General features: G+C 44.8%; 1 protein-coding gene across 7 annotated transcripts in view; it reads left to right on the top strand.

Moving 5' to 3' along the window:
• Positions 1–14280, top strand: part of CUX1 (cut like homeobox 1) — a 276966-nt gene that overhangs the window by 166861 nt on the left and 95825 nt on the right. For all 7 annotated transcript variants that reach the window (XM_054646812.2, XM_077188853.1, XM_077188854.1 and 4 more), the window contains exon 9: positions 5265–5313. In XM_054646812.2, the coding sequence (XP_054502787.1) occupies positions 5265–5313 (49 nt within the window). The remainder of the gene's footprint in view (positions 1–5264; positions 5314–14280) is intronic.

Genomic DNA, 14280 nt, shown 5'->3' with positions numbered 1-14280 from the left:
TTACCTAATTTGGCCAAAATCTGCTCTATGCTGATCACAGATATACGTTACAAGGAGGATTTTTCTTTTTTTTTTCCCCTTAATTAAACATAAATGCACATTAGTTGATAATGTCTGCTTTTAGTTTGAAATTGCCTGCGTAAATGTTTGGGTAATTAGAACATTTTAACAAGCCCCACTGGCTCCATATACCGTTTTCTCTGACTAGTAAACTTTTACATGTTTTTAAAGAAAACAAATGTGTGGGAAAAAAAAAGTGTTGTTTGTTTTTTGCCAAACCAAAGTATTAATCTGCCCTGGTAGGGAAGTTTCTCGGCCACGCCACTGACTGCAATTTCCAAAGTGTCATCTGTATTTTTCAGTCCTTCCATGTATAAAGAATCCAACAGCAGTTTCCTTCAAGGTTGAGTAAGTTTGAATGTTTAGGGGGCTGTAGCCACAAGATTTGGCAAACCATTCACTTGTCATGTTAATAAAAAGGGAATTGTTTCTGCCTCTTTAAGCTAGGAGCTAAATGAAGGGCTTGGATCAACTGGGTTTTAATCATGAAGTCCAGATTCTTCTTGCTTGCACGTGAATAACTTTGTGGTGTTGAGGGTTTTCATCTGATTTAATTTTATTTAGAAGAGGAACTGAGCTTCTTCCCTGTTACCAACCCTTGAATTTGCTGACTTGTTATGCTCTTCAAACCTAATCTGTTTTCTTGATCTTAAAATGAAAATCGAGCCTTTCTGCACTTTTTATTTCCCCAAAGCAATTGAATTGAAAAGTGGGGTGGTTTGGGGTTTTTTTTCCCAGCTCCTTAAGTTGTTTTTTATAGATGGCATGTTAGCTTTGAGGGCTGTTTCATGACTGGTAAAAGCTTATACCTTGTAAAATCCATAGCTTTTAATGCATTTTGTTTCTCACTTCAAACACAGTACTGAGAGAAGAAATAATAGAATATTTCATGGTCGTGCTGTTCCAACAGTTCAGATTCCTTTTACATGGTGATGCTGATTTTGTAGCTCCAAATGCTTGGGCTTAAAATTTGATTTCCTAAATTCCTTAGTTTGAAAGTGTTGAAACTTAGAACAAGCTGTAATACAGCCTGAAGAACTGTCTTGCTTACATGATTACTTTTCCTCTACCACGGAGATTACAAGAAACTGGATCAGATAAATGATTATATTATCTGTGGAATGCAAAAACACTGGGTAGATAACATTTATTCCTGAAAACAGATTTTCCCCACTCTTTTTCTCATGATCTGTGTTAATATTTACAAAGTATCACCCTTGACCAAACCCTGATTAATGCTGGGTCGCAATGTGGAATTCTGGTGTAACCCACCATAAAAATCAGCAAATGTAGCAAAATATCTCCTTGTTATTAATTACTCTCATTCTCTGTGTCTGTCTGAAGAAAGAACTTTTCTCCTTGCCTTCATCTCTTGGGGTGATGGGGAAATTGAGACACTCGTGAGGGGCCAAAGTGTGTGTGTGTGTGTGTGTGTGTTCCTTCAGGAATAAAGAAAGTACAAAGTGAAATAATCAGATCTCTGGTTCCTAAGAGTCAGCTTAGTTCACATGGGGTGACTTTGGTCACAAATAGATTCTGGGTAACCACAAATTTTTTGATTAGGTGAAGGAATTCTTCCCTGTGAGGGTGGGCAGGCCCTGGCACAGGTGCCCAGAGCAGCTGGGGCTGTCCCTGCATCCCTGGCAGTGCCCAAGGCCAGGCTGGAAATTGGGGCTGGGAGCAGCCTGGGACAGTGGAAGGTGTCCCTGCCATGGCAGGGCTGGAACAAAGTGATTTTCCAAGGTCCCTTCCAAGTTCCCTTCAAGATTCCCATCAGATTTTCAGTGCAAGCCTGCAGGACAAGCCCAGAGCTGGATGATGCTTTGCCTGCCAAGTTGTTCTATTGAAATAAAGAGGAATATTGAAATAGGAAGGGCTGAAAATGAGCAAATGTAGCAGAGGGTGAACACATCAAAAATGACCTGTGTGGGACTCACTCAGTGAGCCAAGCAGAGCTGCCTCGTGTCTGACAGGTCTGAATTTGACACAGTCCTTTGTAAACAATAAATCAATGCAGGTTGTTTCTGTGAGTGCATAAAAGGTGTGAGAACTGTAATTTATTTTATAATAAATACTTGTGCTAAGCAAACAGTGAATGCAGCTATTAGAGACTTTCTCAAATAAGTGATTTTAGGCTGCTGAGTGCCAGCTACTGATGTGGTAGTTGAGCTTTTAAAATGAAAAGCCTGAATTCCTTTTGAAGATTCTCTTGAATGCTGTTGACACTTGTGCTAGGAAAGAATACAGAGTAATTTAATTCATTACTTTACTTAAAGATAGCATTTATGGTTGCAGCATTACCCTCCATCCGTGTGCAGACTCTAGGCTGGAGGTGTTTACTTGAATTTTTTTTGGAGATGTTGCATCCTTTTATTAGGTGTGCTGGAAAGCTTGGGAGAAAAAAATGTAGGAGGGAAAGGGGAGTTGAGGATCAGTCAGCTGGTGTGTCTGGGTACAAGGACAAAGGGACAATTTTGCCTTTGGCTGCAGTTTGACACTTTACTGGATTCAGTCAGAATTATCTGCGCACGCTGAAGGGCACAAATGTCATTTTTATGGCATTCTATATCCTCAGTTGCTTTTTTTTTGTAATTGGCTGTGTATCCCAGTGCTGTAATAGAGCTCTTAAATCCTGACCCCGGCCAAAATGGGACACAAATACCAGTATTAATATTTCTCTCCATTTTAAATGCAGTGTTGAGTCTTTTTACCTTATTTTTCCATCACCATCTTGTGTTCCCCTGGCAGCCACCACCTTTCCTCTGGCTCAGGGTGCTTTTGAGTTTAGTGCTCTTGAGCTTTAGTGCTCTTTTGAGCCCCTCTCAAAGGGGATATCCAGGCCTTGGATATCCCTCTGTTCCTTGCCTTGCTCCTCTGTCTTCTCCAGTTCCCTGACCCTTGGCTCTCCTTTCCTTGCCCCTTTCAAGGTGGCTGAAGGTCCTTGGGTTGTGCAGACTCTCTCTCACTTCCCCCCCTTCCCACTCATCTTTTCTCCATCAGAGCCATCTCCCTTTCTGCCAGAAACAAGAGAGTTTCCCTGGCTGAGCTCAAACCCCACCTTTGCAATCTCCCTCTCTCAATCCCAGGAGTTTTTGCTTCCAAGCCTTTCACTCCTCCCAGGTGCTGTGTTGTTCCAGACCTTTGGCTGGTACCTGCCCCCCTGTTTGGGTGGAAATGCAGGGATTTGAGTGTTCTCCCCAGCCTCCAGAGGAGAGGAAGCTGCATTGGCTTCTGCAGGCAGCGTGGGCTGGGACATTCCCAGCTCTGCTCTCTGACATAACCCAGACATCATTTACTGGCTCCATATAACCTGAGGCATTCACACATAAATTGAGCCTGAATGCAGAAGCTTGTATAAAGAGGATCCTTAAACTATCCTGGCTAAAAATATTTGTGAAATGCTGGGAAGCATCTTTTTAGTGTGTTGGGATGCTTTCTTCCCTCTTCTCTCTGTTCCAGATATACAGTGGGGTCACTTGCATGGGCTTTGGGACATCTTTTTCATGTGAAATACTGTCATTTCCATAAGTGGGTTAATAAGTTTTTTTGGGCCTGGAGTCTAAAACAAAAGATGTTTCACAACTGCAGAGGCTAAAGAGATGGAAAGTGTTATTGCAGGCTGATGTTAATGTGCCTGGGTCAGTCTTGTGGCTTCTCCCTTGAATCCTTTTTTTGCCCAGGCAGTGGTTGTTCAGTTCAGTTCAGTAAGTAATGACCATTATTTATTATTAATTCAAAACATGGTGTGCAGGATTTCTGGCCAGTGTGAGAGCACATTAGCTTCTCCTGCACAAGAAAACACATGTTAATCTGTTTTCCATTATTGTCCAAAAGATCTTTTCAGAAGGCAGTTCATGGTTCCTCAACAACATTAAAGGCTGTAATTAAAAATAATTTTCCATTAATTTATATACATGCACATTTACTTATTATGATCTTTTGCTGCATTTCCCTAAGTGTACACCCAAAAGCCTAAAATGCTGTTGAGGAATAAGTCAATATTCACTGTAATGATCCAGTGTGGAGTGTGCCAGAACCCTGATGTACTTCAATTAACCATCTTTCCCAACAAACACCTGCACAGGGAAATGGATCTTCTGTGAGAATCAGCAAAAAACCAAACCCTGATTTTTCTGCATGGGCAGAGGAAGGGAATTCCAGTATTTCACAGCTTTTACTGATAATGATCTGCTACAGATTAAAAACAAAAACCAGACATTATGGTGTTGGCAGATTGCAAAAGGACTTGCTGGTAAAGCTGCTGTTCAGAGGAGATGAGGACAGTGTTTATTGCTTCCATATGGTTCAGGCATACAAGACAGGCAAAATGTCTGAGGAGAATAATCTGTCTTATTATATTGATACAGAACATTCTTTAGGGCTGTCAGCCCTTTCTCCTGGTACCTTTCCCAGGTGAGAGCCTGGGTGGGAAATATTTGCCCATGATTGAACATGAAGATAAGAAAAGATTGCTTAAGGATTGGCTCCATTTGTGTGAGTGAAGTATTAGAAAATGCTGATTTTTAAAGGGGCAGGTCTGGGAGCTGTTCCCTAACACAGGGATCTGAAGGATCTCTTTTTTTGCTTGAATATTTCTATAATTCTCAACCCTTTGACTTTCCAATTCAGCTTTGCAAAGTGCATTAGGGGTCTAAATTTAGAGTTTGATAAATTCATGTCAAAAACCCCTCCTTTCCACGTAATGTAAAATTGAATTTCTTGGTCCCTTTGACCTCTTGATATTCCTTTTTTTTTTTTTTTTTTTTAGCCAAATTAAGAACCAAACTTCTGGGCACATTGAAACAGAAGAGTAGCTGGTTGCTTTTGTATATGTGGGGAGTTGACTGAAGAACTGCAGTCTTTGATTTCTCCATAATTATCACTTGGGAAGCACCTTTACATGTAGGAAAGATGACACTGCCTGGAATTTTGGGGAGCAAGACCTTCAAAGATCCAATGAAAATGCTCAAATATCAATTTTCCTATTTCATTGCAAAAAGGGGGACAGGCAAAGGATTTTCAGAGTGGTCCAGAAAACTCCAGAGGGTCTCCCTAGTCAGGAAATGAGCTCAGTGTTACTGTGTCCTTTTACAAATCAATATTGACAATAAATATTGCTGTTTGTGTGCCTGTTGCTGTGCCTGAGCTCGTGCAGCAGCCATTCTCTGTGTGATAACAAAACTTCTGCTCTCTTCTTCTCCCAGGGCTGATGAAATTGAGATGATCATGACAGACCTTGAAAGAGCAAATCAGGTAGGATTTTAAATGAATCCTCCATAAAATTCTAAGTGTGACTTTGATTATTCTTTTTTCATTCCCTTTTGGATTTCACGACAGTTCTTTTATATTCATTTTGCAGCCATAACTGTGTGGAGTAAGAAAATATGCAAATTTTGAGCAAAATACAGCTCTTTAGGGATGCTCTGTAAGGATTGTGTGCACAGTAGAGCAGTGCTTGCCATATATTTACCTTCTAATAATTTAAACTTAAGTTTTCCATTGTAGTTATTCTTGGCTTTATGTTTCTAAATCCATCATGTTGGCCCCTACTCAGACATGCAGGTCCAAATTAAAGGACCTCTGTCCTCTGTGGCTGTGGCAGGACTGCAGGTGTGGGGACTTCTCCAGACTTCTTTTCCCCCTTCCTTTTCTGCTATGTTTTATTGGCATGTTAATTTTTAGCAAAGGTTGGATCAGACTGTTCTTTCTATGCAGGACCACAAAGAAATTGCCATTTGTTCCTGTAGATATTAATTGGGGCTGTGAAATGCCTCTCTGGCCACCCCTCTCAGTGCACACACTCCTGACACAAGTGGCAGAAACACTGAGTTTTAACAAACCCAAACCCAGCAGCCATGCAGAGAACCCTTCTGAGTGAGTGAGGTGTGGAGGAGATGTCTATGGATTCCATGAGAATGGAAATTCCACAGGCCACTGGCTGCTGGTTCCACTGAGGGAAACCTCAGCCAGGATTTGCTTATCAGTGAGCTTCACTAATCTCTCTGCCAGGTACCACCAGAGATTGCAATCTCCAATCTCCCAGGCTGTGGATTTATAATCCACAAGGAGTTTGCCTTGGAGCAGCTCCCTTCCAGGGGGAATAGTGGCAGCTCCTTCCCCTGCCTGGCTCCTGCTGTCAGCAGTGGTGGTGTGAGCCAGACCAGGTCACTGATCCTGTTGAAAATGTACCCCCTGCTCCAGCTGCTGTTTTGTTTTGTCTTTTCCCTTTTGCCAGATCAGCTTTCAGCCCCCACACTCCCCTGCTGCAGCTGTCAAGGCAGCAGCAAGTGCTGTTGGCTTTTATATTAGTTCTTGGAAAACTGGAAAAATACAAATGACAGAATCATTTCCACTGGAAAAGCCCTCCAAGATCACCCAGTCCAACCATCACCCAGCACTGCCAAGGCCATCACTAACCCACATCCCCAGGGATTGCAATCCCTCAAGGCATGGGGACTCCACCAGTGCCCTGGGCAGGACAACCCCTTCAGTGAAAAGATTTTCCCTGATATCCAACCTAAACCTCCCTTGGAGCCTCCTGAGGCTGTTTGCTCGTTGGTCTTATCACTTGTAACCTGGGAGCAGAGCCCAGCCCTCACCTAAAGGGGAGTTTTGGGAAGAGAGAAGGTCCCCCCTGAGCCTCTTTATCCCCAGGCTGAGCTCCCTCAGTCACTCCTGGTGCCCCAGACCCTTCCCCAGCTCCATTCCCTTCCCTGGACACACTCCAGCATTTTAATGTTTTAATGAAGCCAAAATCATATTTGTAAGTTGTCAAGTTGATTATTTAGTCAGTAAAAGCAAACTGGTGTTTGTACAGTGGGTTTTTAGCTCTGTCAAAGAACTTTTGTAGACAGCATTAAATATTTATGAAAGTGCTAGTAATTATTTGGAAATATGTAGACTTTTTAGAAATTATGTAGGTGTTAAAAATGTTTTGGTAGAATTATTTTGTGATTTTTGTAAAGGCAGTACATTTTGCAATGATTTACCCAGCAGTTGGTTTTTTTTCCCTCAGTCTAAAGGGGGCTATAGTTAAAGAACAGTATTTCTAAATTCCTTGTTGTCTCCAAAAATGGATTATACCTATTTATCTAGAAATGCTATTTTTCTATCTAACTGATACAAAGCTGCCATGGAGGTTGGGGTTTTTTTTTACTTCATTGTGGTGCTTTTCTTGTAATTAGGTAAAATTTACAACTGCTGATGTGCATAACCCCTAGTTTGGTTATTATTCTGCAAAATCTGCCTGTACATAAAACCAGCATGCTGTTCATCTGAGCTGTTGGAAGGCCAGAGGAGGGGATTCTGTCTCACCTTTCCTCATCTTCCTCTCCTCCTCCTCCCCCTCTGGCTGCTGTAGTTCCATCCCCTCCCAAGCAGCAGCTCTGGCACCTGGGGTCCTTCACTGGGGGTTCACTGAGCTCAGCAAGTGCAGGAAATCCTGCATTTGGGATGAAGAGTTTGTTCCCTGTGGGTTTAGCAGCTTGAGGCAGCTCAAAAAAACCCAAAAAACCATAGGAGAAGCCACAGCACCCAAATCACAGAATCATGGAATGATTTGGGATGGAAGGGACCTTAAAGCTCATCCAGTCCCATGCCCTGCCATGGCAGGGACACCTCCCACTGTCCCAGGCTGCTCCAAGCCCTGTCCAGCCTGGCCTTAGGGACAGCCCCAGCTGCTCTGGGCACCCTGTGCCAGGCCCTCCCCACCCTCCCAGCCAAAAATTCCTTCCCAATATCCCATCTATCCCTGTTCCCTGGCAGTGGGAGCCATTCCCTGGGTCCTGTCCCTCCATCCTTGTCCCCAGTCCCTCTCCAGCTCTCTTGGAGCCCCTTCAGGCCCTGCAAGGGACTCTGAGGTTTCCTGGAGCTTCTCTTCTCCAGGGGAGCACCCCCAGCTCTCCCAGCCCAGATCCAACCCTGGAGCAGCTCCATGGAATTCCTCTGGAATTGCTCCAACAGTTCCATGTCTTTGTTGTGCTGTCTTGGTGTCCCCAGGAGGGGCACAAAGGGACACAAGGGACCCTGTGGCCTGGCAGGAGCTGCAGAAGGGAAGGGCAGGTTCACCTGGAGAGGAGCAGGAGCTGCTGCAGTGCCTCAGCTCATTTGCTGCCCACAGAGTCTTTGCCTTGTGTGATGCTTTACCTTTATAAAGCACTTGGATGAATTCTATCTAATCTTTCTAGCAGCAATTCCTGTGTTTTACCTTTTCATAGCTGATAAAAAAAAAATTACTGGAAGAAATTAAATCTATTGCACAGGCCAGAAAGTGAGTTTGCATCAGGCTGAAGTGTTACAATTGCAGAAACAAGTACTTAACCTAATTATGTATTTAATAGTTAAATTAACATTTCCTTTTACCATTTCAGTAAGTGCTCATTCCCCATTATTAAGGCTACCTTTAAAGAGTAGTGCTCAGCACGACTCCTGCTTTGCTCAGGGACTGCCTTGCTGATGTGGATGTGATGTTTTGCTGCTCTGGAATTAGCACTGACCCAAATGACTGAGATTCAGAGCACAGATTTACATATTTCCACTAAAAAATAATGAGAAAAAGAAATTGGTGTAAATTTTTATATATCTGACATTTCTTGAAAATGCCTTTCCCAGTTATCTCCCTTTTTAAATCCAGAGCTGGCACTTCAGAGCTTCCCTTGCTGTTCCTCTCTGGCTCCTGGGAGGTGGGAATGCCCTTCCCTCCCCAGGGAACAGGGGGGTGGATGTGCCCCCTGACTTTGGGCCAGGTGTCCATAAAAATGATCAAACCCACAGGGACAGAGCTGATGTTGTGGCCCCCAGCCCTGTGTCTTGTGGGGTGAAGCAGGGACCATTCTTATCTTCAGCTCCATCTCCTTTCTTCTCCCAACGTTTTTTTTCTCACTTGGATCCTCAAGTTTTTTCATGCAGGAGCTTTCTGGGCTACTTTGCTTCATACCAACCCCAGAACAAATTAGTGCCTCATCAGAATAATTGCCTTTAAATGCCAGTGAGCTTTGCAATTTTCTGCTCAGAGAGAGGGAGGTGTAGTGACCACAAAGCTCCCTCCCTCTCCATTGTGTCATTAACACAAGGTGTAAACTGAATTTTCCCACAAAACACAACAGTGAGAGAAATTAATCCCTCATGGGTGCTGCAGATGAGGGGAGGTGACAGCTCCTTTTTTCCCAGCTGCTCATCCAGGTGCTCAGTGCCATTAATCCACGATATTGAGTGGGGTTTTGTGGCAGGGCTGCTCCATTCTGGCTGGCAGAGATCAGAGTACACCAAGATACACCCCCTGTGAGGGTGATGTGGGTGTAACCCTTCCCTTAGAAAGTCCTGAGAGGGTTTTTCATATAAAAAAGACAAGAATAGTGCATTAAATGTCTGGTCCAGCTGCAGCTGCCTGGAGGGGAGCTGTTAGCTCCTGCCATGGGGCTTTAGGAGGGGTGTAGGGTCTGAAGCCACCCCCTTTGGAGGGTGAAAGGTGCAATTCCATCATGTCCAGGCTCAGGAGAGCCATGGTGCAGAATCCCTGTCCATCCCTGTCCATCCCTGCTCCATCCCTGTCCATCCCTGTCCATCCCTGTGCATCCCTGCTCCATCCCTGTCCATCCCTGTCCATCCCTGCTCCATCCCTGTCCATCCCTGTCCATGCCTGTCCATCCCTGTCCATCCCTGCTCCATCCCTGCTCCATCCCTGTCCATCCCTGTCCATGCCTGTCCATCCCTGTCCATCCCTGCTCCATCCCTGTCCATCCCTGCTCCATCCCTGTCCATCCCTGTCCATGCTCTGCTCCATCCTTGTCCATCCCTGTCCATCCCTGTCCATCCCTGTCCATCCCTGCTCCATCCCTGTCCATGCCTGTCCATCCCTGTCCATCCCTGCTCCATCCCTGTCCATGCCTGTCCATCCCTGTCCATCCCTGCTCCATCCCTGTCCATCCCTGTCCATCCCTGTCCATGCCCTGCTCCATCCCTGTCCATCCCTGTCCATCCCTGTCCATCCCTGTCCATCCCTGTCCATACCCTGCTCCATCCCTGCTCCATCCCTGCTCCATCCCTGTCCATCCCTGTCCATCCCTGTCCATCCCTGTCCATCCCTGTCCATGCCCTGCTCCATCCCTGTCCATGCCCTGCTCCATCCCTGTCCATCCCTGCTCCATCCCTGTCTATCCCTGTCCATCCCTGTCCATCCCTGTCCATCCCTGTCCATCCCTGTCCATGCCCTGCTCCATGCTCTGCTCCATCCCTGTCCATCCCTGTCCATCCCTGTCCATCCCTGCTCCATCCCTGTCCATCCCTGTCCATCCCTGTCCATACCCTGCTCCATCCCTGCTCCATCCCTGTCCATCCCTGCTCCATCCCTGTCCATCCCTGTCCATCCCTGTCCATCCCTGTCCATCCCTGTCCATCCCTGCTCCATCCTCTGCTCATCCCCAGGCCTGTGGGACTCTGGGGCTCAGTTCCTACTGAGGGCACAATAAATCCAATACAATAGGAAGGGCTCCTTTTCACTTTATTAACCCAGCAGCTCAATGACAAAACTTGATAACATAACCCAGAGTTCCCCCTGCTTTTCCATGAAGATTTAATAATGCTGTAGTTTGGTGAAGGGACTAGTTTTATTAAGATTTCATTTTGCACAATAAATCACTGCATATTTTCTGATATGCTACGAAGTATAAGAATAAATAATTAAAACTAAACTACCCGTACTTGTCAAAATAAATGATTTATCATAGTTTGGGATACAGCATCTTTGAATTTTTTATTGTTTGATTCCCAGAATATTCTAATTTCCAATCAGGGGAAGTTAATGAAGCTCCAGTATACATTTCTGCATTCACAGCAGTTACAGTTGTGTGAATGTTTATTTTAGACAAATATTTATGGTTAGCACTTTCCTGTACCTTTTCAAGTTTACACCTTCCCAGTGTTTATGGCAGCAAAGTCACGAATCTTTTGGGACAAAAAATTTATTCAAATGAATTATTGTTCTGTTTCTGTACTTCATCCAGAAACCTGGAATCATCCAGTTGTGCCTGAGAAAAACAGAGGGTTTTTTTGGGAAGAATAATTCCTAGGTTGTGAAAACAGAAATATTTAAATATATTTGAATATAAATATATTTAATAAAAATATATTTAATTTTTTTAATTACAGCTGGGCTCGTTTTAAGGTTTTAATACTGAGTCTGAATTTGTGGCTTTGAGTCATTGATGTGTCCAGAACTCTTTTCTGCCTTTATACATTGATCACATAGTTTAAAATAATTAAAATCTAATGGGCTTTGTAATTTGAGCTTCCTGATAAGAAGAAGGTGCTTTTTCACTTTTAAAACAAAAAGAGAAGAACTTTGGTTAGGGCTGTTTGCTCCTGGGTTATTTTATTTTAATCTGAAAGAGGAGGAAATTGATTTGAAAAGCAGACTCAAGTATAGGTGTCCTTAGATTCTGAGAGTGGTAAGTGAAAGAAATCATGAGACTTTTTTGTGTGTGTGTGTGGACTATGTTGTGTAAGCTATAGAAGAAGAGTGAATTTATTTTTTCTTCTGTTATCCCTTTGGAAAAGCCAGATGTTTCCATTGGTTTTCTTTCCATCTTCACAGTGCTGATAGTGCTCCCAGATTTCTAGTGCTTATTTTTTTCTGGGGAAAAGAAAGTCAAATATAGAAACTTCTAATACCAATAAATCAAGAAAAGTGTACTTTCTAAAATATAGCAGCTTTTATTAAAGAATCTAGACTGGATCAATATCATTTATTCCACAGAAATGTAGTGTTGGGTTTTAAAGTCTGTAGAGGAAGAGTTGGTGAATTTAAGCAGTTTTTGGAGCCAAACTGCCACTAAAATACATAAAACTGTGTCTGCTATAAAAGGAGAAAGAAAACCTCACCAGGGTGTTTTAGCAGAAATGCTGCTCTCAAGATTATTTTTTATTTCCTTGTGTGTGGCACCTTCCTGTCTCCAACAAATCACATTGGAAAATGGTTCGAAAAGATATTCCTGCTAAGTGAGATTGCCATAAAATATGTATGGTTTTGAGCAGCAGATGGAATAAATTCCCCTTTTCACTCAGCAGCACAAGTGCAGCACAATACAGGTGGTGCTGATGCTCAGGGGGAGGGTTTGCTGTGGCCACCACAGCCCTGATGAGGCATCCTTGGCTCTGCACTTCCATCAGGAAGGGAATTTCTCAGAATCTCTGCTGGTCAGAGTCACTCTGAGATAGGTCCAAGTCTCTTTTCCCAGCCTGTCTGTCAAAGAAGGAGTCAGAGCTCTTCTGTTCTCATTCTCAAGGTTGTTTATTGTTTCTTATCTATAAAATTCTTTCTCTGACCTGCTGAGGTCTGTCTGCCAGGTCGGGTTGAGGCACACTGGTGTTATCTTTTATACTAAAAACTACCTGTACATTATTTACAATAACTTCCCAATACCTATCACCTATGTTAGACAGTGAGTTCCTACCTTAAACCAATCCAAAAGTGCCAGCATCACCCAGAACATGGAGGTTAGGAAGAAGAAAGAAGAAGGACAGGGTACACCCAAATTCCTCCATCTTGGAACCCCGAGCCTCCATTCTAAAACCCCAAAAATCTATTTTCCACTCCATGACAAATTAACTGTTATTCTGCTTAAACTCTCTTGACTTGTAATTCCTCATATAAAGGTGGTAATTTGCTCCATGGGTCAAAATCCAAGGCTCAGGGGTCTTGGGCTCTGGGCCAAGGTCTCTGAGCCCCCTGGCAGGGTCTGGAGTCCTCCAGGGCAGCCAGAGGAGTGTCCTGGGTTCCCACAGGAATTCATCCTGCCTCCACTCCTGCCCTGCACCAAGGCTGCCACAGACCCTGCCCGAGGATTGGCTTGGATTTCTGACTCCCTTGGCAGTGCCTGGGGCTTTCTTTGTGTGCCATCCCCTGGGGAATTGCCCCATCCTTCAAAGTGCCCCATCCCTGGGGAACTGCCCCATCCCTGGAATTGCCCCATCCTTCAAAGTGCCCCATCCCTGGAATTGCCCCATCCCTGGGGAATTGCCCCATCCCTGGGGAATTGCTCCATCCCTGGAATTGCCCCATCCTTCAAAGTGCCCCATCCCTGGGGAACTGCCCCATCCCTGGAATTGCCCCATCCCTGGGGAATTGCCCCATCCCTGGGGAATTGCTCCATCCCTGGAATTGCCCCATCCTTCAAAGTGCCCCATCCCTGGAATTGCCTCATCCCTGGGGAATTGCCCCATCCCTGGGGAATTGCTCCATCCCTGGAATCGCTCCCTCCTTGGAAGTGCCCCATTCCTGGGAATTGCCCCATCCCTGGAATTGCCTCATCCTTCAAAGTGCCCCATCTCTGGAAATGCCCCATTCCTGGGGAATTGCTCCATCCCTGGAATTGCCCCATCCCTGGGGAATTGCTCCATCCCTGGAATCGCTCCCTCCTTGGAAATGCCCCATTCCTGGGAATTGCCCTATCCCTGGGGAATTGCCCCATCCCTGGGGAATTTCTCCCTCCTTGGAAGTGCCCCATCCCTGGAATTGCCCCATCCCTGGGGAATTGCCCCATCCCTGGAATGCCCCATCCCTGGGGAATTGCCCCATCCCTGGAAGTGCCCCATCCTTGGAATTGCCCCATCCTTGGAATTGCCCCATCCCTGGAATTGCCCCATCCCTGGAATTGCTCCATCCCTGGAATTGCCCCATCCCCGAGGAATTGCCCCATCCTTGGAATTGCCCCATCCCTGGAATTGCTCCATCCCTGGAATTGCCCCATCCCTGGAAATGCCCCATCCCTGGAATTGCCCCAGTCCAGGCTGGAGAGGGCTTGGAGCACCCTGGGGTAGTGAAGGTGTCCCTGCCCTGGCAGGGGGTGGAATGAGATGAGATTTAAGGTCCCTCCCAGCCCAAATCCATGGATCCAGTTAAGTTACACTGCTTCATGGCAGATGAAGGCATTCACTTAATCCTGGGATTTCACTGTCTGTAAAATGGGAATAAAAACGTTTCCTTTGCAAAGGGCATTTGAGATCCTTGCACGGAGAAGTTCTGTATAAAGGCAAAATATGGTTAATATTATTTTCATGCAAACATGGGTTTCCTGCAAATGCCTGGCTATCAGTTGGGAATACATTTATCTGGCAGCCTTTCAGCACACAGAGGAAAGTGCAATAGCCTGAAGACAAGAATGAAGACAGCCCAACCTCTTCTCTTCTGGTTGGTGGAGTTATTTCTTTTTTTTTTTCGTGTAT

The sequence above is a fragment of the Agelaius phoeniceus genome, chromosome 20, assembly GCF_051311805.1.
Source record: "Agelaius phoeniceus isolate bAgePho1 chromosome 20, bAgePho1.hap1, whole genome shotgun sequence".
NCBI classification, from domain to species: domain Eukaryota; kingdom Metazoa; phylum Chordata; class Aves; order Passeriformes; family Icteridae; genus Agelaius; species Agelaius phoeniceus.
The sequence above is the reverse complement of the archived record's forward strand: the minus strand, read 5'-3'. Positions and strand labels throughout refer to the sequence as shown.